Here is a 22,719-nt window from a genome sequence, read left to right as displayed (position 1 = left end):
AAATGAGGAAATGATCTACTTGGGCGGATTATGATGCCCAGGCTGGAACTACACACATCATAAACTCATGAAATTCGCGGAACTGTGTATATTTTTTTTATCTCCGAAGCATCGTAAAAAGAAAAGAGCCAAATAATCACCCGGCCCGCCGCATGACAACAAGTTAATGCCGCCGAGTGGGGGAGAATCGGGGATTTATCGCGGCCCAATCAGCGATCGTGTCACAATAAATGATTTTCCTGCGATCAAGTTATTATCCCCTGCCAGCCAGCTAGCCAGGCAGTCTCTCATCGCCGTCTGACTGCCTATATCGATCGATAATGATGGGTTCCTTGTGCTACCAACTCGGCCAGTCTGGGCCGCGGCTTACATAAATCTCTCGGCTGCATTTAAATGCACAAAAAACCGCTGCCCCATCGTGATTCCTTGTGGAAGAGCCCGAGCCTGAGCCCGAGCAAGTCGTCGGATTTCGTGGCTGGAGCGGAGGTCATGCCCCGCGGTTTGTTGTGCAGTTTGTAAAATGCTCAATAAAAAAAATATCAAATTTTTTCTGTGTCATTTGCATCTGGCTATGATCCACGGCGATCCTCGACGATCCGTGACCATATTAAAGCCCGCTCCGGCACTTTGACACAGGCCTGGCCATAAATACTCACTCGCTTCTCCGGTGGCCATCCCGCTTGTCTTTCATCATTAGCACACAATTGTCTGCCCAGTTCGAAGGCAAAGATATCACTTTCGTTTGTTCAACTGTCGGGGGAGATAAATTGGGCCCCCGAAATCAGAGACAAGCTTGGATTTTAGGCAATATAATCACTTTTCACTCGCCTATCTGGTTTAGTTAACATTCCGCGGGAGATGATGCACTTGATATTATAATAAAGATACACACGAAGTTCTGGCCTGGCCAACAGGTTGGCTAACTAACCTTATTGTATTGGCTGAATCACCTCAAGTTATTTGTGGCTTGGCAGATAATGGAGAAACATATATTGATGTCATGGATTTTAATTATCTTGAAATTGAATAAGAATAATTGTTATAGGAACTGTGAAAATCTAAAATAGATTGCTATAAAATATTTGTAAAATTAGAATTAAAACAGACTTTTTCTCATATATATTCCATCTGAGAACCTTTCAAGGTCTTCGATCGAGAAGATTAGCGTTGAAAGACGCAAAGGTAAACATATTCGGCTGCTCTACAAAATACAGAAACCAAAGCATTTATCAAAGCTACCAAAGGCATAACCCCCGAGCATTAATCATGGGGTTATCTCCACCATTGATCTTGACAAATTTGGGTCGAGTCGAGAAAAAAAAAACATTTCAAAATCAGCCTCGACAAACAACATAATTTCGGCAAAATCTCGCATGCCGCCGCATAAGGGCCAAGAATGTGAGCAAATTATCTAAAGAAAAATGCCGCGCCTAGATATCAGACAGAGATTCCCAAAAGAAAAACAAAAAAAAGGGGAAAAAACGGAACAATTAAATCAACAAATTGTTGCAGCCGAAAGCTGAATGAATGACGGACGGACTTGACGGCATGAATGGATGAGTAATTGAAGGCAGCGGGTACGCTCAGTTCTCGGTTCTCAGGCCGTGAGCACGTTGACAGAGTGCCGCATGTGGCAAAGTATCTGGCAGATACTTTGGCTCCGGTGAGAAGATCGGGGCCCGGGGCCCACAACCATGGCGAAAATCGCACGTTTCTATGCAAATCTTCTTCGCTTTTCAATCATCTACACGACCCCAGACCCAGACTAGACCACGGCGGCTTCTGTTGTATTTTCGGGGCTTTGGCTTTGGCTTCGGCTTCATCTTCATCTTCTCTCTCGTTTGTCTGGAGACGTTTTTGGGGGCCCGGGCTTGGGCCTGGGCCTGGGCCTGGGCCTGTAGGCAATAATTATCGCTTGCATTACGTATTTCGGCTGCTTCTCGCTTTTGTTTTCGGCTCGGCAGCTATGGGGGGCTATGTGGCAATCTAACTGGGCTGGCATAGAAAACGGGCGTTAAAATTAACGGCAGTTAAATGGTTTTTCAATCCACAAAAGGCAAAGGCAACGCCGCAATTGCCGCACGGTGGCCCACCACCATCCATGCATCTGTGATGGATAGTTTGGGGTTAAATATAGGCTAGATGGCTTCTTAGATACTTCTACAATGATTTGACACCGACTGGCTGTTCCACAAAATGCAGAGACGACCTTTTAAGGTTGTTGCCCAACATGCTTTGAGCTTGCACCAAATGGAGTGTTTGTGATGTGTGTGTGTGTGCATTCCGATCAGATTGGTGTTTTATTATGTTTGCTAGCTTGAAAGGGAAAATGAATTAGTTTTGGCAATGAGACTGAAAATTATTTGATATATACAAAAGGAAAACTATTTAAAAAGGTAGGACTACTCAAAAAACTTTACTTCTTAGGCTTGAAGTTCTAAGAAATTACTATTCTGTATTCTAATAAAAACACGGATTAAGATTATTATTATTAAAAATGTTTCCCACAATGTTACCTCCTGCTTCTCTAAGATAACACTTCTTGCTTCAATTCAAGGCCTAATAAGATCTCTCAATTAATTATTTTAAAAGCCTGCAAATCTCTGGTAAATTATCAATTGAGCAATTCATTACAGTTGCATGCCACTCGCCATGCCGTTACTAATGAGGACAGCCGCAAACTCAATGTCATCTGCAAGGCATTGTCAATAACTAATAATAATGAAAGGAGTTGTGGCAAGAAGCTCTTAGAAGTCAGTACGAAGTGGCCATTAAAATCACGTTAAGCAGGCAGAAGCGCCAACCGGCGGGTGATTACGACCATCACTTCTGATTTTTGAATAGAATCCAATGTTAATTTTACATGAACCGCCGCCAGTTGGGCATTGGTGGTGATCCAATGCCGGCTGGATGGGTAGCGATGCCCCTTGGCTGGGAGATTCGTGGGAAATTTCGCGACTGCCATTATTTGGGCATTTGTTGTTGTTGTTTTTAGTTTGCTGCAGCGAATCCGAATCCATAATCGCAAGCCCAATGAATCGCCATCTGCATCTCTGGCTTCGTGTGGTGCAGAAGGTAGAGGCAGTCGCTGCCGGAGAGCCAGCGAAAATCAAACAAAATATTATGCAACAACTACCTACCAACAGGAGTTGGAGCTGCCCCAAAATCATAATAAAAACTGTCCACTGTCAACTCCTCAGCTGAGCTGTCTTCCCTTTTCGGCCCATTGTCTCTCTCAGAAGCCGAAATTTAAGCCAAGAAACGAGCAACCAGAAACGCCTCGAGTCAAAAAGTCGTCACTGCGAGCATTTCGAATCTTTAATTTGCGATTTTGTTTGTTATGCCTTCCACGAGCGATCGAGCCGAAGACTCACCAACCCACTCTACTCCACTCCACGGTACACCAATCCTCTCCAGAGTCTTAGTTCCCAGCTTGAAAAAAACCCTACAAGTGCTTCCCCTTCCTCATTAACTGGTGATGGATTTTCAAATTGTCATCTCGCTGATTGATTGAAATCGACTTCGGCTGATTGTGCACAACATTTAATGCAATTTATGGAAAATGGCGCTAAGGAGGTTAATCCTTTGAGTGGTTATATCCCCTAAAGGGCTTATTGCATGTGCGATTTTAATGATGATAAGTGTGAGTAATTCGGAAAAAGGAGGTCAGGGAAGGGGGAATAATAAAGGAGCTGGTATACATATACTTTTATTTAATATTTAAAAATATATTTTATTATATAAATAAATTGATCACATAAAAACCCAAATTTTAAGATAAGATATATGCAAATGTGTATTTTTCAGTTCTTCTAACCTTGACATTGCAAGAAACATTTGTTATATATTTTGTACAAATAAATATATAGCTTTAAATGAAGTTGATTTATTAATAAATTAATGCTTTAAATGAAATTTATTAATTTTTTTTAAATAAAGTGTACTTATTACTTTCAAAAACGTAGTTACAACTTTATATTTCAACTATTTCATGTAACCTAGATGTAATAATTCGATGATTTTTTATAAAAATTTATAAAAAATTAAAACTAAAAAAAAATTTTATAGGTTAAGCTTATAAATAAACTAAAATTAAAATTAGGTAAGCTTTTACTACAAGACGCTTAAATTATTTCTTATTATAGTATTGTAAATATAATATTAATTTAAATAAGTGCCAGAATAAATAGTTTTAAATCAAAGATAACAAAGAAAGGGGAATCTATTTGATAAATTGAAACATTTATATATGTTTAGTTTTGACCTATATGCTCTCTTTAAACCTAAAATAAATTATTTAAGTTCAAGTCAGCTGTAATTTTAAGACCCTTAATAAATCCATATATTTATTAACTCAAAATAACTCAACTTAACAACTCAACTTCCCTCAAGATGAACTGATTAAATTCCTTAAATAACACTTTTAACAGAAATGTTAGGCTTTTCTGTGCCGAAACTTTGCTGTTAAGTGCTTCGTGGGCCGAAGACTCCGCTCTTGTCTTCGGATCGCAGCTCTTCTCTCCTGTAAGCCAAGATCAGCTGATCGCTGGACCGGTCGCAAAGACAGTCTGCATTTGTTTTGTGTTTGCTGGCTGCTTTTGGCGTCTTCGGCTTCTTTGGGAATTGAGGAAGATGTGGCAGCGATCTTCGCTGGGGCGGCAAGTTGGACCGCCTCGGCTTTGGCTTTGCTGTTAAAGCTGTGATTGCTGTGTTTGCTGTGGCTTTGCCAGCGTTTTTGCGAGCCCGAGCTTCGAGTCTACTAAAGTTGGACGCCGCATTTGCCAATTGAAACATTCAAATGTGAATATCGTACGGGTGAAGACGTCTTCTGTTCGTCTGGCTCTGGCTCAAATTGTATTTTCAAAACCCTCCAATGTGTTGAAGAATTATAAAGTGCTCCTAAAGTGTTTGATACTTGAAACTCTGTAGTGATTGATCTTAGGAGATATTTTTTGCGTTTTTAAAGGAGTTTTAACTACATTTTGTAGGAACAATTTGTGGATAGTGGAGTTTCAAGGATTAAAAGGCTTCAAACTGAAAATTTAATATAATAAGAAACCTTATATTTATTTTCCAAGGAGCCAAAAACTTTAATAAAACATTAAAAATTAAAAAAAAAAAATCCAAGAAAATATCACTTCATGTTGTTATTTTGTAACCTAATCAAATGTAATGTTTCTTTTCTTGCTTTGAACTTGCCCTAAATCTCATATTACTCAAAAAATTATATCAATTCAACTCACTTGATTCGCTTTCGGATTGCCAAACTTGAGCTTCGCCTTAATGAACAACTTGAAGTGATTTCTTGTTGCCACCGAAAACATCAACTAAATCGTGATATCTGTGCATTACAATTCCTCTCTAGCCCATAACAAATAATAAACCAAATAATCGAGCATAGTGAGACAACATCAACAACACAAATAACGAAAATATGCAACAATTTAAGTAATATTCACAAGAAAAACGAAAACAACAAAAAGCTAAGGAGAGCGGAAAACTTTGTCATAAATAAGTTGGCGGCGAAACCTCCATATTACTTCAATCACGAAACCGAAAGCAAAAAAGGAAGCTGTGGAAGATTGAGTTGCTGCCACAGTTACCGCCGACTCTGCCGAGTGCTACTGCTCCACAATCTGACATTCAGAGCACTGCCAATGATGCCGTTGCCGCTTAAAGGTGAGTTGGCCAGGCCAAGAATTATCTACTCAGTCGAGAATATTTCGACAGCTGAGAGGCTTCTACTTAACAAAATGCCAAACGCATTTTGCACGCATGATAGGATAAATAAAAAACCAAAAAAACTGATGTGTGCTTGGAGTCGTTGCCTTTCACAAAGCATCATCTTACTTAGATTTATTGCATACATTTCCTACGTAATTTTGTTACTGCTTTTGGCCAGTCAGCGAGGCAGCCAAGAGGCTGGTAAAATGTCAATGCGTTGGCTACATAATGGAGAGGCCATTTTATGGTGGCTCTTGTGAGTTATGCAAGCCCACTTGCATCTTTACTAAGATTGACAAAAATAAAAATGTATAAACAGCAAAAAATATAATATATTTAAAATAATAATCTCAGGAAAATATCTTAGTTTAAAACAAGACACTTAAAACCTCATTAAGTCTGTGTCAAGTCTTTATAAAATGAATACTCAGCCTCCAATAAAACTAATAACTTAATCAAGTTGGCTAATCATTACTATCGAAGCCTTAGCTGGGCTTCTTGTATTTTTCATGACCAACGTAGTAAATATTAATTGGTTCTAGGCAAATTAAATGACGAACAATTTCCATAAATCTTCAATTTGTCCTGAGGCTTTGACGGTGACTCTGGGCCTGATGATTAATTTTGAAATTGTTGGCTCGCTTAGATGAATAGATACAGCAATTAAAAGCCATGCAAAAGCCTCAAAATTGCCGGCATGCATTTCAATATTGTTTTTTTATGCTTCTTTTGGCTGGTTTTCTAATTTTTTACTGCATAAATTTGGTGTTGCAAAATATTCTGCAACCACAATAGTTGTTGCCTCGACTCTTGGCATTGTTATTAACGAATCTTGGATCTGAGCTGAGCACACAGTTCAAGGATGAACGGCAGCAGTAGCCGCTTAAATCAGAATAAACCCTTGGGAGGGGGCTGGCCCAAAGTTAGACAACAACAAAAAAAATAGAAAATAGCTGAAAATGCAGCTGCAACATTTTTGTGTTAGATAATTTCAATTGGTGCTCAGCTCAGTGATTACGGGGTAAGCAAATCGGACCAGAGGGCCGCCGAAAGTAGTGCAGGAATTAGGAAATGTGCCTTAAATGTCAAGAGGTGCCACAGTTTCGTTTTCTTCTACGATCTACGGGCAGGTCTCGTGGCGCAAATGAACAAAAGAAAAGCCAGGCTAAAAGAAAAGACAAATTTAGGCCAAATGTGTGACTTAACCGTCTTTCACATCACATCACATCACATACATACACACCCCCGCACACCAGCGGGCAGCTGGGGCGGAGAAAGGGGCCCGCTTTTTTGCTTTATGTCGCAGGAGGTTAAAGTTGACCGGGGAGACGAGCCGAAGGCAGGCGAAAATAAAGCCAGATAAAGTACGAATACAAAACAAAACCCAGGGCTGCTGCCTCAAATGTAACAAAATGCTATAGTACAATATAATTTTTGCCCGTTTGTTGTCTGCAGATGTTGGCCGACAGATAAAAGTTCAAAATGCGAGCGCCTGTTGTTGCCAGAGCCTTAGCCGGGTCTAGTCTGGTCTGGTCTGGCCGGGTCGGGTCTGCTTGGTCTGCTCATTAACGTTGCCAGCAAAAGAAATGGCAAATAAATTAAAAAGTCATTCAAGCAACAATACCCCAAAAGGAGGATTCCCCTCCAGCGACTAAAGTGGCTGTAGTTGTTAGGGATTTTCGTAGCCGGAGCCTCGCTCAAGTGTTGATGCGTTAACTGGCGCTGCGTGCGCTTCGCTGAAAAGCCAATGAGCCGCATCCGAGAGATACGGCGAGTAAAAGTATCTGGCGATTCCCTGTAGACACAAACAAACAAAACAGAAACAGCCTCACAACTGCTTTTTTTTTGTGGCTCATCTCGGGTGATTAATGAAGTGTAAATAATGTACATGTTTTCTATGTTTTTTGTTTTTCTGCGGAGATTTCAACATATTCTAGGCGGACTTTGTTCGGGTTTTTCCTCGAGTTTATATTAAGATTCATCATCATTGCTGAGGGTTTGTTTTGGCAGCAAAAACGAAAGACTTTGACAACGAACTTGCAACGTCTTGCAGTCAAGACCGTAAATAAAAACATCACCTTTTTCAGCTAACCGTTATTGTCATTTGGCCAAATGTCAGCCAAGTGCACTTGAGCCATAAATAACCCATTTGTCACTCTTTTTTCGTGAACAAAACAAAAAACCCTCTAGAAAATAGCAGCGAACTTGAACTTTCAAAGCGAATTGTGTGGATTTTGCAACGGTACTTTATCGAGAGTGCTGAAGTGTCGAAAGACAAAATGATCTCCTCGGCTAAAGCAAAGCTAAGCCATAATTTATCACCCTAATGCCGCATTAAGTCTTAGCCTAATCATAGTTATTTGCTAGCATGCGTAAAACGTTCAATTACATCAAAGTCTTAAATATTATCATTATATAGAGGCACTTAACAACTAAATGCCAGCATTCTGTGCGGCTCGTTCATCAAGACACACGTGCGTTGCGAATTGCGTAGCGATTGCCAGGCATTTAATGGACCCCACGTTCCGTCCGCCAAGATATAGCCATAGCTGTGGTCATATAGCCGCCACCAACTTGATATATGGCCAGCCAGGCGGCAGGCTAAATGTCAGGCCGAGAGGCTGACCTCCATGGCACGACGCGCTCCGTTTTGGGCCGTTTTAGGGCTGCTGCCACTTGCATGGCACTTCGGTGTGCATGGTCTAAGGTGAACGTCATGGAGAAGAGTGACCCAAGATGGCAGCCAACTTATTTTGGGAGCTGAACGAATCCCCAATATCGAAGCGACTTGTTTAATTTAAAGTTCGAGTTCGGGGCGAAATAAAATTTGGTTTTAATACCTAATAATCTCAATTAACAATATTCCCCCATTCATCTGAACAAAACAATGAAGAATGAGCGAATCTTTTTCAGCCATAAAGCCCCAGAACAAGTTTCTCAACGGAGGGGGGGCTTTCTTTCTAGGCATATCTACGCCTTGATATCTGTTAGATATATTAATTCGCTATTTTACAGTTGTGCCGGAGAACTTGATTGCCAGCATATTTGCCTCACTTTAGTGTTTGTTTACCTCTTAGCCAGGATCTAATTCGGGCGGGTGACATCATTTGGCTCGCGCTAAGGATGCGCATTTATCGATCACGATCGTATAACTGGTTGTTCGGTGGCAGCATGATTCATAAAAGCCATATGAATTATGAAGACACTAATGGGTTTTTTAAGAAGGTGTCGGCCAAGGCTAGAACCTGGCGGGCTATTAAAATTATTATGACAGCCAATGCATAGTTCCCACCAAACCGTCGGCGGTGCCTCTGAACTAACATTACGTATAAAAATAAACAAGAATAAAGTGTCAATAATCGTCTATTAGGCCACTACTTAAGTAGGCAACATTCACACAAATTGGTATCGATATCAAGCACCGCCGAACACAATCCCAGCGGCTGACAACCAATTAGAGACGCCTCCTACCGCACATGTTGGGCCTGAGAGAGTACCACAAAATCGAATCAATAAATCAAAAAAGTCAAAAACAAATTCCGCATTCAATTCTTCGATATTGTTTGATATTTTCAAGCACAATCAAGGCGCGCGAAGGCAACCAAATGACAAGAGCTTTCAGCAGTCATAATCATGTTTGCCACGATAAAAAAAAGCAACAAATATATAAAAAAAACACTTTGATATTTTCGGAAACTTGTTGTCGCTTACAGAGACGCGCGCTTTAAAATGGCAACGAAAAAAAATAAACGGCCACAAAAACATTTTTCTTGTCGTGCCAAAGTCAAGTTCGTTACCTGAGTCTTTTGTTTGGACCCAGAATCGTGTTATGAGTTATGAACTTATCGCAATGATTAACTTAATACGGCTGAGGATTACGTTCGCTAGCTGGCCGGCTGGCTGCAAGAGCAAACAAAAATCTAATTTTCCCAGTGATTTCCGCTTGAACTTTTTCATTTTCCGCCACACTGACACCACAAACGAACGAAACGAAGCTGTGTATACGAAAACGGAATCATAACAAAAGTCCAAATCAAAAGTGACTTTCATTTACGTGGCAAACAAGAAACAATTACGCCAAACAATAAGCAACTAATTCGCATCTTCGTGGCTTCACAGCCAGTTCGGGCGTATATGGCGTTGGATGCAAGCAGCGGTAATCTTGGAAAGGCCATCACGACGAGGAGGAAAAGCGCAGCAAAGAAAAGCCACAGAGCCCCACTAACTGACTCATTGTGGCTGTGGCAATAATTAAGCCTAGCGAGAGAGATGATTATTTAACCAGGTGACATAAATACACGACGCCCTGATAACGAATACTGCTGACCCAAATACGCGTGATCTGGTATCTGGAATCTGGGCGAACAAAAGAACGAATCCAAAGGTGCAACACAGTTGCTGCTGCTGTGGCAACTGCCTCAATTACTTATTAATTGCCAGTTGTTGGCGGTTGGTGCTACTGGTTTAGCTGCTGCAACTGCAACTGCTGCTGCTGCTGCTGCTGCTGTGATGCCGCCGGGCTGTCATAAATTGCGCTTGCCAGCAAATTGCCTCATATCATCAATTGAAACTGGCTGGGCGGCATTTTCAATTGTTATCTTTTGATATTTTTCGAAGAAAACTTGGCACATCCCGCCGAAAGTTATATATCTTCTCGGTGACAACTCAATTGTTATGTGAGCACTGGCGGGGGATTAATTTCCGCGTACATTCGATGGGTGACACAGCGAATTGGCGGATCTGAAGGAGGCAATACAGGAACTGGCCGATTGGCACTATGGGTGAACCAAACCGGATTGAGCCGAGTTCATCTTCAGGCTGAATGTACGAGTAATATACGAGTGACACATATATTTACTTTCACAAAATAATCGAACCTGTTTTAATATATATTTTAACATATTAGAAGTGCGTCTTGTACAAATTCTGGAATATTATTTTTAACAACTCACCCCCTCGGTTAATTACCCACTTTGATTGTACAGTTAAATGGTCATTTCGAAGGCTTAGCTAGTATATGAATCACAGATGTTTTGCATCTCTTGAAATCAAGTTTGTGGCCCGAGTCTTTTGTTTAAGCCGAACTCTGTTTGATTTTGTTCGAGTCTACTCATTAACATCATTCCTAGTTGGATTTTAGATTTTTATAGACCATTATCATCGTTCCATTTGATAAATGAGCCACATAAACCACGAAAACTTATAGTATATGCTGAGATGAGAGATATTCGATATGCGTAGAGGATTGAAATGATATGCTAATTCCGATTTGAATTCTCAGAGCCCCGATTTCGGATTAAGTAGTTGCAGCTTCCGGTAAAGGGCCGCCGTCGGCTCAGCTGCTCGTTATGCCGCCATAACCCCAAGCTCTGCAATTACCTTGGCGATTTTAATGGCATAACAACGGGTTAACTACGGCGTGAGTGGTGCTCTCGTTATTACAACAGCTCTTTATGATCCAGGGCGCTGGCAAACAGTGTTTTCTTGGGTATCCACCGAGTGTAAACAACCCAAAATATGTCTAACTGATAATTAAGTAGCACTGCCCATAGGAATGGGTCAGGTTCCGAAAACATTGGAGGGATGCCAATGGCAGTTCCCGCCTCGCGGCAGCTCTTGCATGAAAAGTTGCTGGGGCGCATCGGTCTGTAAATAGCCGGGAAAAAAGTGGAAATCATCATCTTTGCATTTGGCGCTAAATGTTGTGCGCCGCTTTACAAATCGCCGGCAATTCGCCTGGGCCCAAACAAATTGAGTTCCATTTAAGCCTAGGCATCATCTGAATGCGCCTCCGCTCCGAGCTGCGACTCGATCTCGATGGGCGGTCGAAGCCAGAGGGCGTCGGAGTCCGAGCCAGTGCCTCTTGGCCAAGTGTGAAACAGTTGACAGGCGGCTGCCACGAAGCGTCAAAGTGACTTTGCCATGCCTCCAGTATTTTTTTTTTTTGTTTTTTTTTGCCCGAGAGTATTTTGTTTTTCGCTTCTTCTAAGGCTACACAAATTGCAAATGAGTGGCAGCAGACACAAAAAACGCGGCACGGAAATGCACAAGAATTCTTGGGCAAAAAGCGGCCGAAAATTGTATCAGAGGTGGAAAAAATGGCCAGCAGCACTGGCCAAAATGATTGCATTTGACCTCAAAATCTATTAGCACGTCGAACTCTGGCGGCTATGAAATGCAACCGCTATGCCGCGCCCCCCTTGGGGCACTTTAAGACCCGAAAACTGTGAGGTTGCCGCAAGAATAACAAAGGCAGCGGCGGCAATAATTGCTGCCACACTCATGTCTGGGTGCATCAGCGACACGTAGGTCAGTGCATCAGCATGGGGCTCCGAAACAGCACCATCAGACGAAGCGGCGTCGTCGTCTGGCCGCCTCCACTTCCCCGGCAATCGGCCGAATCTGCGAGGCATCTCCAAAGTCTTTAAAAATGTTTAAAAAAAAGTCTCGTTATTGCAAAATTTACATGTCTCTCTGTGTCTCGGCTGACGCATATTCACACTTGGGATTTTTCGTGATTGTTCCGCGTGCCCGAGTGAGCTTTAAGCCAAGATACGAGGAGATACTTGAACACAAAGTTTGTGATTAATTGTCAGACAAACGAAATGTCACAAAACAGTCATTTATTTCACAAATTCATTTTTTCATTTGAACGAATTATGATTAATGAATTATTTACTCAGTAAAATGTCACAAAGTTTGATTTTAAAAAGATGTGTGGACAGCAGAGGGTAAAAGAATAGAAATTATAGTTCTTTGTATTCATTGCAAAAACATATAAATATTTTTGCTTAACTTTATAAACCTTTTCTTGACCTGTTTTCAGTAAAAGTAAGCTTTATCTTGAGTAGTTTTTTAGATTGGAAATAAAATATATGTATAATACTTATTTACACAGGTTAACCTATAAGGAAATAATATGAATTAGTTAATGTGTTAAATATATAATTTAAAGCAACAATTTTAAAGCCAAGATATTAATTTTGTGCAAAGTCTACAAGCACTTCTAGTTTAGTATTACTATTAATTTCCATAATTTTTATAAATATCACTATTATTTCAACCCCTACTATATACTCTTCCTATCTCACATCAGTTTATTATATGTATTTCTGTTCGTGTCCCGACCCATTTCTCATGCCAGCTCATAACATCTGCCATTCGAAGCGGAGATGCAGGTACCTTAACGGAGACAGCGCCAAATATTTGTTCAGTAATCCAATTATGAGTATTTGAACTGGCCCCGAGGAGACATTATGCAAATATTAAAACGCACATAATTTGAAAGATTTATGGGACTAGGAAAATCCAAAGAAAACAGCGAAATGAGTCCCAAATTGCTCCCCACAATGGGAATCATTTGGGGCAGTCCCGAAAGCTGATCTTAATCTGCTCGGATGTGCCAATATAAAATACTACTTTAATTGCCCCGCCTCGCAAGGCTTTTAAAGAAAAACAAATATAAACAAAGCAAACAAATGCGACTTGCCAAATCTGCTGTAAAAATAAATAAACAAAATGCACAATGGGCCTGGAGCCGGGCACTTTCAAAACATTTTTGCCTGGGAAACATAGCCAGAGCCAAGTGATTTGCTCGGCTTAGAGTTTTATGCATTTATAATGACATTTTTCACACAGTTTATAAAGCCGAAAAAGCTCAGGCAAAAACCACTGTGCGTTGCCATTTAAAATGTTTTGCATTTTAATTTGGTTTTGTTTTAGTTTTGGCTTGAAATATACCAAGGTAGTAGAACCTATTGAGATGTATAGCAAAATGTTGGTAGCGTTGTGGTGATTAATTATGAGAAATTTGCATAAAATTAGTTCAACTCAAAGATTAGCGGCTAAGAAACAAATGACTCAGGCAGGAAACTGGTATACTATGTGGAGATTATATCTGAAAAAAAAGATATAGACAGTTTTGAGTGTTAATAACAAGAATTTGGAGTTTCCAGAAGATTAAATTGAATGCAGTTTCGGAACATTTGAGTTGCTTGTCTTGATATATAAGCAGTTATAGTTATAGGTGTAAATCATGTGGGCTTTCCAGACCTCCAAAGGCCGTTCGTGATTCGCCAAAATAATCGATTCCCAAGGATGCCAATGGCCTTTTCGCAAAAAAATAATTTCTCTCCCACCATTAGCCAAATGACCAGCATATCCATCCGCACCTGCATGGCACTCCCAATCGCTAAGCTAAGCAAACAAAAAGCCCCAATCAAGTTTCAGATGTTCCCCAGTCCGCTGTTTCGATTGAAGATGCGCTGACTTTATGCAATTTTTCGCAACAGGATTGCCGTTTCATAATGAATTTCGGTAAAGGTGAAATTTACCTCTATTGCACTTTTTCACTTATTTGTTTTTTCATTTATATTGGTTTTTTTTTTTTTTTTGTGGGTGCCTGCGCACAAGTTACAGATAAAATGAAATAAATACGATTTAGCAGCGCTGACTTTGTGGGAGAAGGCCACACACGAGCCAGTGCAAGGCAGCTGGCAAGATAAGCAGCCGCGATCCAGCAACACGAACAGCCAAAACAAATAAATCAAATCTTCAAATAACACGTATACGACATGTGGTCCAAGGGAGCACAAGAAGGCAGCCGCTTGGCTCTGCTTTAGTTTCTACAATGCTCTGAGCTCTGTACTCTGTGCGGGTTTCAACACTTGGCCACAACACAATGCGGCAAAAAGCTGCAGAAAAAAAACAAATGCTTCCTTCATGTCAGCTCAGCAACCGTAAAGGTTAAGCGGCAACTTGACAAAAAGGTTAAAACGATTTAACAGACATTTGGCTGCAATGCGGAGAGTGCGCCCCCCTCGAACTCCTCACACTTCACGCCTCACACTTGAGGCGGCAAAACCGACCCGGGCAATCGCTGGCTGCATCGATCCTTGGCATATCCCGTCTCGAAGTACCATCAAGTCCCAATCCCGGTCCCCATCCCCATAGCAATCCGATCCCCTCGAGCGTTGAGCATGTGTTGAAGGCGGAACCGAAATTTTGATGGCGAAGACCCTCGGCTTGGCGCGGAAAATGCAACCTCAGTCTCTGGCTGTTAACTGGCGCTAGCTTATTATTTTTGTTGGTGTCGGCACAACACCTGCGTTGACATTTTTTTCTGTTGTTGTTGCATTTTTTATTCAGCAACGAAACTTCCTTATTTGTCATTGTTGTTGCCGAGCATTTTTCAGGCACAGATGATTGAGTTTCTTGCCTCGCTTTCTTATGAATTATTGTGTGAACAGCTTGATTAATTTCATCAAATCAAATGCTCTGAGAGGAAGTAATTTGCGGTCGATGCTAATTTATTAACAGTTATTTATAAAAACAATCATTATATAAATTCTCAACTGATGCAATCCGATTTGACCTTCGGCCAGCTAAACGCCATTTAAGCCAAATCAAAGACGTTTTGGTACAGCCTTGACAATGACAAACTCCCGATGCCGTGTAATTGCAAATTGAGAATCGTGAATTGAAATTAAGATTTGTGCAAACAGCGAGCCGGGTCAACTCTTGAACTTTAACCAAGTGCTTTGTTAATCGACTTAATTTACAATTTTTATTAAATTTTAATGCCAAGTATTACCACAGCAGTCGCAACAGCCTCAGCGGCAATTATACTTTGTGTACATTACGTTATTTTGACGAAATTAAATTTAGGTGTGAGAATATTTTATGCAAACAGCAAAGACGAGAACAGCACCACCGCCGCCGCATCCAAGGCAATCAACTAATTTAAATACAAAAAGCAATTTCGGCAACCAAAGAAGAAGAATCCACGGAAGACAATGCATTAAAGCCAGAATCAACTGCAGCTAATTTCAATTTAAATTTATGTTCCTCGGGATTCTGTTCGATTTTGCATTGTTATTGAAAATAGCCAGCCGCGTTACGTAAAGCCAACCGATCTATTGTCTTGACGGCGGCCAAATTGCCCGAAAACCCATTGAAAATGATTTAATTGAAAGAGTGTCGCCGGGGCAGGCCAGGCCGGTTGGTTGGTCTCCCTGATCTCTCTGGTCTCCCCCCCGAGTTTTGATATTGTTTGCTGTTGTGCAAATTAAAACAATTATTTGAAATTATGCAAAGTACGCAGAAACTACGGGAACAACAGCGACAACAGCTGCAAAAATGAGCTGACGGAAGCCGGCGATACTGGCTCGTTCCGAAGTGAATGTCTGCCGGGGATTGACTGACTGACTGACTGACTGCCTTACTGACTGGCCTGGCTCTGAGTGACTGAGTGGCTCCTGGACCGGCGCCTGACAGCTGTTCCTGGGCAGCAGCCAACTTGGCCTAAAGTGTAATAACTTATTGCGCATGCGCCCTGTGGTACACACTCTGCGAATCTGCCAATCTGCATATATCTGACTATCTGCCTTTCTGGCTATCCCCTAGTATGGCGGGCCAGATATGGATATATCTAACGATCTGCCGTAAATTTCTGCATGCGTCTGTGGGCGTCGCCGAATTATGCAATCGCTGAGAGTCTTTGTCTTCTTCGGCACATTGACAACTCTTCTCCGCTGCTTCTGCTCGGGCCTGATGCTGTTGTTGATTTGTGCAAGCCCCGGAGTACATTTATTATTTCAGCCGCTATTTTTGTATAATTTCCATTACCCAATAAGGCGCCTGCGCGGCGTGTACGTGTTTTCGGCAGTAATTATTTCGTAGCTTCTTTCTTTTCGGGCTTCTCCCACGATCTTGTGCAATAAATATTCATAATTTTGTTAACTAGCTAAACATTTGCTTTTCTGCTTCCCTCTCTATCTTTTCAGGCAATTCCAAATACAAAATGCGGTGTACGCAGCTCGGTTTCATATGCGGTAAGTTGAAAATTTAAACAATGACTCGAATGATTCGAATTTATTCTGCGAAAAATCAATTTTTAAAATATACTTAATTTAAATTTGACCAACTAAACAGCCGTCTTCGACTTTATCCTTGACCTTGTCATCTAATAATTTTCCCATCATAGATCAGTCTCAGACTAACGGTGAAGCTATGCGTGTGCCCCTAAGCGTGGGCGAGATTGCGTTAATGCCCCTTTGTCTTAGCCAGTTGCGTGAGCCATCTTTGTTTTTGTTAGTTGACTGACTTGGCGTGCGACAAAAAAAAAAAAAAATAAAAAGAGGAAAACAAAAAACATAGTTCAGATTCAGATTAAATGTGACTTTGATTTGAATTAATGGATTGGCCGGTTGAGCGCCTGGGAAATGCCATTTTTAACGGCTCATTAGGACGGGCGTGTTGGCCGAGACCCAGATGCCAGATCGGGCATAAGTGACAGCTCATCTCGCGGCGGAGCGGCGAATAAAACCCACAATGGCCGTTGCTGTATGTGAGTAATTACGCGCCCATCGACAGCGCCTCTCAATTAAGTCCGCGGTCCATCCCGCTGTGAGTGGCACGAACCCGATTGAAGGCGGGGGCCAGAGACGTGGCGGAGCGACAGATCCGAAATTGATGCGAGTACTCATGGCGTATACTTAATGAGGCGACGACCGACCGTTCGATTTTGAGTCCGCTCGCCGCCAATCAGCGGGCACAAATTATGGGCAATTGTTTAATTTGAATAAGGCAGCCATACCCGGTCTCCTCCTCCTCCTCGAATGATTCACTTAATCGCTGTGATTATGCTGCAAGTGGGCCTTGAATCTAGCGGCTATTTTCGGTTATTCAATCGCCCCTCGCGGTGCCGAGACATCTTCCTCTGCGACCTCTGCTTCCTCTGCCCGGCTGCTACTTAAGCCGCAGTTCATCATGACTTTTTTATTTCTGTTTCTTTCTTTAATTGTTTTTATGCTTTAAAATTTAATTATTGCATTCGGAGTTTTTCGGAGGGGGCCTGAGGTCAGTCACTTCCAGTCAGTCCCCAGTCTCACTCCCAGTAGCCGCCGCTTCTTGCGTAATTTGACAGTGTCTGACATCCAAGTTGAATGGAAAAGTCAAGGTCTTCCTCGCTGTCCGCCATCGAGAAGACATTCTAAACGGAGAATTCAAACCTGAAAAGTGTAGGAACCTGGCAGTGTTAGAGATTGTCCAGAAAATGCCAAAAAAAATGAATAGATGTTCTCACAAAGAAACTAATTATGGTGTAGCCAGAAAAGGTTCATTAAATGAATTCCTTTTAAATATTTAACAAGCGATGGCAAAAAGTTTCATTAAATAAATAGCTATAAAAAGTTGCAAGACTATCATTATTAATGGTAATGCATAGATGCGGAAAGTTCAATTAGAAATAATAAATAATAGGAGACCAAAAAGAGAAGAGGGTAAAGAAAATAAATTAATTCATAATTATTTAGATTAAAATTTTATATTTGTTAGAATTTAATTGTTCATTTTATTAATTACAGCCCTCTTAGTACTGACATTCCTTGGCCAAACCAGCGCAGAATCAAAGGTAAAGTAAAACCAAACTCTTGCTAAATAAAATATTAAAACATTTCCCCTTTACTCCACTTAGTACCGCACTCCTGCCCGGATATTGGCCAAGCAAACGGGCGCCACCCAGTTTGAGGAGGAGCGGTATGAGGCGCACACGAATTGCAATGAGCACAAGCATCACCTGAAGAAACGTGCCTCGGACGAGGATGTGGACTACGAGGTGTACCAGGGAGTGGTGGGGCGGCCGGGCATTGACTTTCCCATCTACCCACGCATTCCCAAGACCTCCTTTAGCTGTCGCTCCTATGGAAATGGTTACTTTGCCGACATGGAAACGGATTGTCAGGTATAAAGATCAAGTTTAAATTCTCCATTGAAAAACACTCAACAAAATCTTTTCTTCCAGGTCTTCCACATCTGCGAAGAGGGCCGCAAGATCTCGTTCCTATGTCCAAACGGCACGATCTTCCAGCAGAGCGAGCTCACCTGCGACTGGTGGTTCAAGGTGAACTGCCTGGGATCCTCGGGATACTATGCGGAAAGTGCTGAGATCTTGAACAAGCAGCGAGTGCATCGAGTTCGTCCCTCGGTACCTGTTCAAGGCTTCAACATTGTGGGCGGTGGCCTGAACATCAAACCGAAGGTGACTCCCGTCGCTGGACAGGCTAGATCTGGAACCCGCGCCAATCCCGACAGACGCATAGATTCCACCGAGGATGTGCCCGCCTCAGTGGAGAGCGTGGACTTTGATGATGTTTCCGGGGAGAAGCAGCGGAAGGTTCTGCCCAGCATCGATAACAACAATAATGACCATGAAACCCAGATTACCGCGGAGAGTTCCTCCTTCGTCAGTGGCTCTGGAAAACGAAGGGCCAACAAGGAGCAAGGCAATCCCAGTCGCAACAGCAACGACGATGTGACCGTGCTGAAACCCTCTCGTCAAAGGACTCCGGCGGCCTCCCAGGAAAGAGGTGTCTCCACCGAGAGGGCCAGGAATGGCCAGAGGGGCCAGCATCGCTACAGTGGCAGCGAGGAGCACAGCAAGGAGAAGGAGAAACCGGCTTCCATTCAGCCCAAGGAGAAACCAGCTGCCATCCAGCTTAAGGACAAACCCGAGTTCTTTGAGGCCCACTCCACACGATCTGTGCCACAGACCACGCCCCACTACACCGTTGGCAGCTTCTCCACTGTCCGACGCCTGGAACCCAGCAAGTCCACGCCCTTCTACACACCCACAGTGCCCAGCTTGGTGAAGCCGAAGAGCACGGAGGGAAAGCTCAACTATATCAAGGGTGGCCATGTGGCAACGACGCCTAATCCTAATCGCTTTGGAGGAGCCAGTTCAGGCCTCTTCCTGGAGTCTTCGGCGGCGCCTAAGGTCAAGCCCACTGCTAGTGCCAGTATCGAGCTGGATAGCACCTATAAGCCTGTGATCATTGGCATGAGGCACCACTATGATGTGGCTAGTTCTGGCGAGTTCCGTCCACCCGCGAAGTCCAGCGAGAGTCGCGACTATTTGCCAACTACTCCACCTCCGTCGGCGACTAGCAGCGGACCCACCTATTTGCCCAAGAGCGGCAAGTCACCCAGGGGAAACGCGGCAGCAGCTGCTGGAGAGGATGTGCTCTTGTTCGCACCCAATCCCGTGAAGGAGGAATCCGTCTATCGCAATGTGCAGGAGATGCTGAAGACTATGAACTTGCTGAAGGATCAGTTTGAGGACGTGGAACTGAATGCAGCGGCAGCAGCTCCAGCTAGGGTTGGCCTGGAGATCCCACCCTCCTCAGGCCCCGATGCCCTGGTGTCCCTGGCCAAGTACTTTGCACAGGAACACAATGAGACTGGCAACGCGTTGGGTAATCCGAATGTAAAGTCTGATAAGACCGACAAGACCGGTGTGAAGACCAAGCTATCTGCGAAGCCACCGCTACCCACGATCAAGCCATCGGACGCCACTGCCCTGCTCACCACCTCCGAGAATCCTCCAGCAATCAGTGAAAACGCAGACGACATTAAAAAGAGCCTGTTGAGTGACACCACTGTGAAGAAGTACAGCAATCTCTTTGGCCTGAAGGCCGCCCAGGGACGTGGTGCTGGAGAAGGAGATATCAGTGCTGGATTACTCTCTAACCAACCCAATGGAACCCAGTCCGAGTCGGGATCTAACTACCAGCAGTTCCCGCAGATCGGTAGCACGGGCTCAACGATTGGTGCTTTGGCGGAGAAGCCAGAGTCCCGCAAGATCGCACAGATCTTCTCCAATGCTCTCTCGAGCTATCTGGACAACCCGGCTACCTTCCGCGCTGAGCTGGCTGCCCGAGCTCGTCCTACAGAGCCCCCAAGCACGCCCAATTTCCGGCCAGTGACCACGACAGATCCCACGCTGTTCAGCGATGGAACGGCCAAGTACTATCTGCCCACTAAGGGATTGCCTGAGTTGACCACGCCCACACCCAACAGCATTGCCGCCGAGATCAATCACAAATTCGACTCGACGCCCGCCCCAGATTACTCTACCACCACCGAGCTGTATGAGGCCAGTACGAATCGCGGCCAGGAGCTGGAATTCTCGGGAGAGCTAGCGCCGCCCAGTCAGGACTCCGGAGAGGAGTTCTTGCAGCAGCAGCAAACCCAGTCGTTTGTCAAGTCCCGTAACGATCTGCTGAAGGAAGCCAGGCCCCAGAAGCTGGTGACCCACAAGCCCACTGAGCATCCGTGGGCACTCAAGTCGCAGACTGACTTCCTGGATCCCCTGACCATCAATGATGGTCTGATGAAGGAGCAGCGCACCTCGACCACCAGTACCACGACCACGACATCGACAACTGCTTCTGCGTTCGCCTATAGAGTGACCACACCCACGCCTTCCCGCTACGAGTGGGAGGACATCTTCCGGAGCTACGACATTCCCAGGGATGCCCTGCCCTCCAGTAGCGGTCTGCAGAGGATAGCCAACAAACTGTTTGGTGGGCTCAACGAGCAGGAGGCACTGCACCTTCGGAATGTGATGGCCAAGGCTGAGCACGATCGCCAGGTGCTGAGTCTCCTGTTGCTGCTCATCCAAACCTGTGATGACCACAATGGAAAGGCGCTGGAGCGGAGCAGGAAGCATCTCCTGAATGCCCTCATCGACATTGACAGCAAGACGGCGGCCGGAGGAAAGACCTCCAGGCAGCGAGTGACCACTACAACCAACCGCATTCCAGTGACCACCTTCCGACGTGGCGGAGCCGCCTCCGGGGGCGAGTACTTTACCAGCACCACGCCGGGCTACACGACGACAACGGATCTGCCCACCACGACAACGGGGCTGGGGGCAGGCAGTTACGAGGAGACCACCAAGTTCGAGATCCGCGTCGAGGAGCTAGAAGAGGGCACGACGACAACGGTGCCCCTACTGGAGGTCAGCTCGGACCGGCGGGCCCTGGAGCTGCTCAAGTCATTATATTCGCTGGCGTCCAAGTTCAGCAGCAGGCGGTAGAGCGAGGGCGGTGGCGGTTCCTATCGGTGCACGAAACCTTGCGAGTTAATGCCTAACTTTAGTCAACTCCACTCTCCAGCTCCTCCCTGAGTATCCCTACCCCCATTTCAGTTTGATTTCTCTTAATTTAAACCCTTATGATTTTGATTTTTATTTTCACTTTGAACCAGTTACTTGTTAATTGTCTTCGTTTAGCCAATGCAATTTGCGCAATTAGTTTGTAAATATGTAAACGAAATACTCAACGATGAGAGCCCTGAAATACTCCTCCTCCCGGCCGCAACGGGCATAGACTTGGCTGTTCCTGGTGCCCAGCCAAGCGGCTTCCGTTTAAGTTTAATCGAGAGTTGTATTAAATTAGTGTCTTACTGCTTAGTCTTAGCGAACGAGAACTCTTTCCATTCAGTATCCAGTAGGAGCGATCTATTTGAACAATCTGTGTACGTCTTGCTGTCTCTGTTTGTAAATATTTATTTAAACTTAATAAAGTACATATATAAAAGTAAAGATTAATCGTAATGCGCCTTTAGTCGGGAAATAGATGGGTGATGCCTTGCAGTTGCTTAGCCGACTGATTAAATCATTACTATACTCAACTTGGTCTCAGAACTCGCCTTGACACAAATGCAATAATGGCTTCTCCATTTCCCCAACTCCAATATAAATCATTGAGCCTAAGGTCGAGCCCCACAAGAGTCGTAAAATACTCGTGTAATCAGGCGAAATTTAAATATTTTTGTCATTGCTACCGAATGCATTTGCAAGAGAATCGAATTTACTGCCCCCCAAGGACAAGTTCGGATCGGATTGCGATTGCATTGCACTTGAAATGGCCATAATATTGAATTGATCGGCGTATACGTAACTTATATTACGTATACGTCACGTAGGGTCGCGCTGATATATGCATTCTGATAACTGGACGCCGGCACAACAATGGATAATCCAGCGTCGTAAATCTGCTAAAGCGCAAGCACAAACGAACTGATGAACTGTCGTTGCTCTTCGGGGCAGCTGCCACATAAATATTCCAAAAGATGCGATGCAACCAAGTCGGTCGGCGGAATTGGTATAAAATTCTAGCAACATTCTAACTTGCCCTGCAGTTGTTTCTCAGG

General features: G+C 43.6%; 1 protein-coding gene across 1 annotated transcript; it reads left to right on the top strand.

Moving 5' to 3' along the window:
* The first annotated feature begins 4,819 nt into the window (after positions 1–4,819).
* On the top strand, positions 4,820–22,033 carry thw (thawb). Its single transcript, XM_017181968.3, has 6 exons — positions 4,820–4,854; positions 5,366–5,679; positions 16,509–16,556; positions 18,090–18,136; positions 18,200–18,466; positions 18,527–22,033. Exons 2-6 carry the CDS (start codon positions 5,658–5,660, stop codon positions 21,599–21,601), a joined length of 3,459 nt encoding a protein of 1,152 aa, XP_017037457.1. The 5' UTR covers positions 4,820–4,854; positions 5,366–5,657; the 3' UTR covers positions 21,602–22,033.
* The last annotated feature ends 686 nt before the right edge of the window (positions 22,034–22,719 follow it).

The sequence above is a fragment of the Drosophila kikkawai genome, chromosome 3R (assembly GCF_030179895.1).
Source record: "Drosophila kikkawai strain 14028-0561.14 chromosome 3R, DkikHiC1v2, whole genome shotgun sequence".
Classification (NCBI taxonomy): Eukaryota; Metazoa; Arthropoda; class Insecta; order Diptera; family Drosophilidae; genus Drosophila; species Drosophila kikkawai.
Note: the sequence above shows the minus strand (reverse complement) of the source record. Positions and strands in the feature narration are given on the sequence as shown.

Excerpts from the sequence above, each read along its gene's own strand:
- thw (XM_017181968.3), top strand. The coding sequence starts at position 5,658 with ATGATGCCGTTGCCGCTTAAAG. Across the intron at positions 16,557-18,089 it reads GCAGCTCGGTTTCATATGCG|CCCTCTTAGTACTGACATTC; the intron begins GTAAGTTGAAAA and ends TATTAATTACAG. Across the intron at positions 18,467-18,526 it reads ACATGGAAACGGATTGTCAG|GTCTTCCACATCTGCGAAGA; the intron begins GTATAAAGATCA and ends CTTTTCTTCCAG.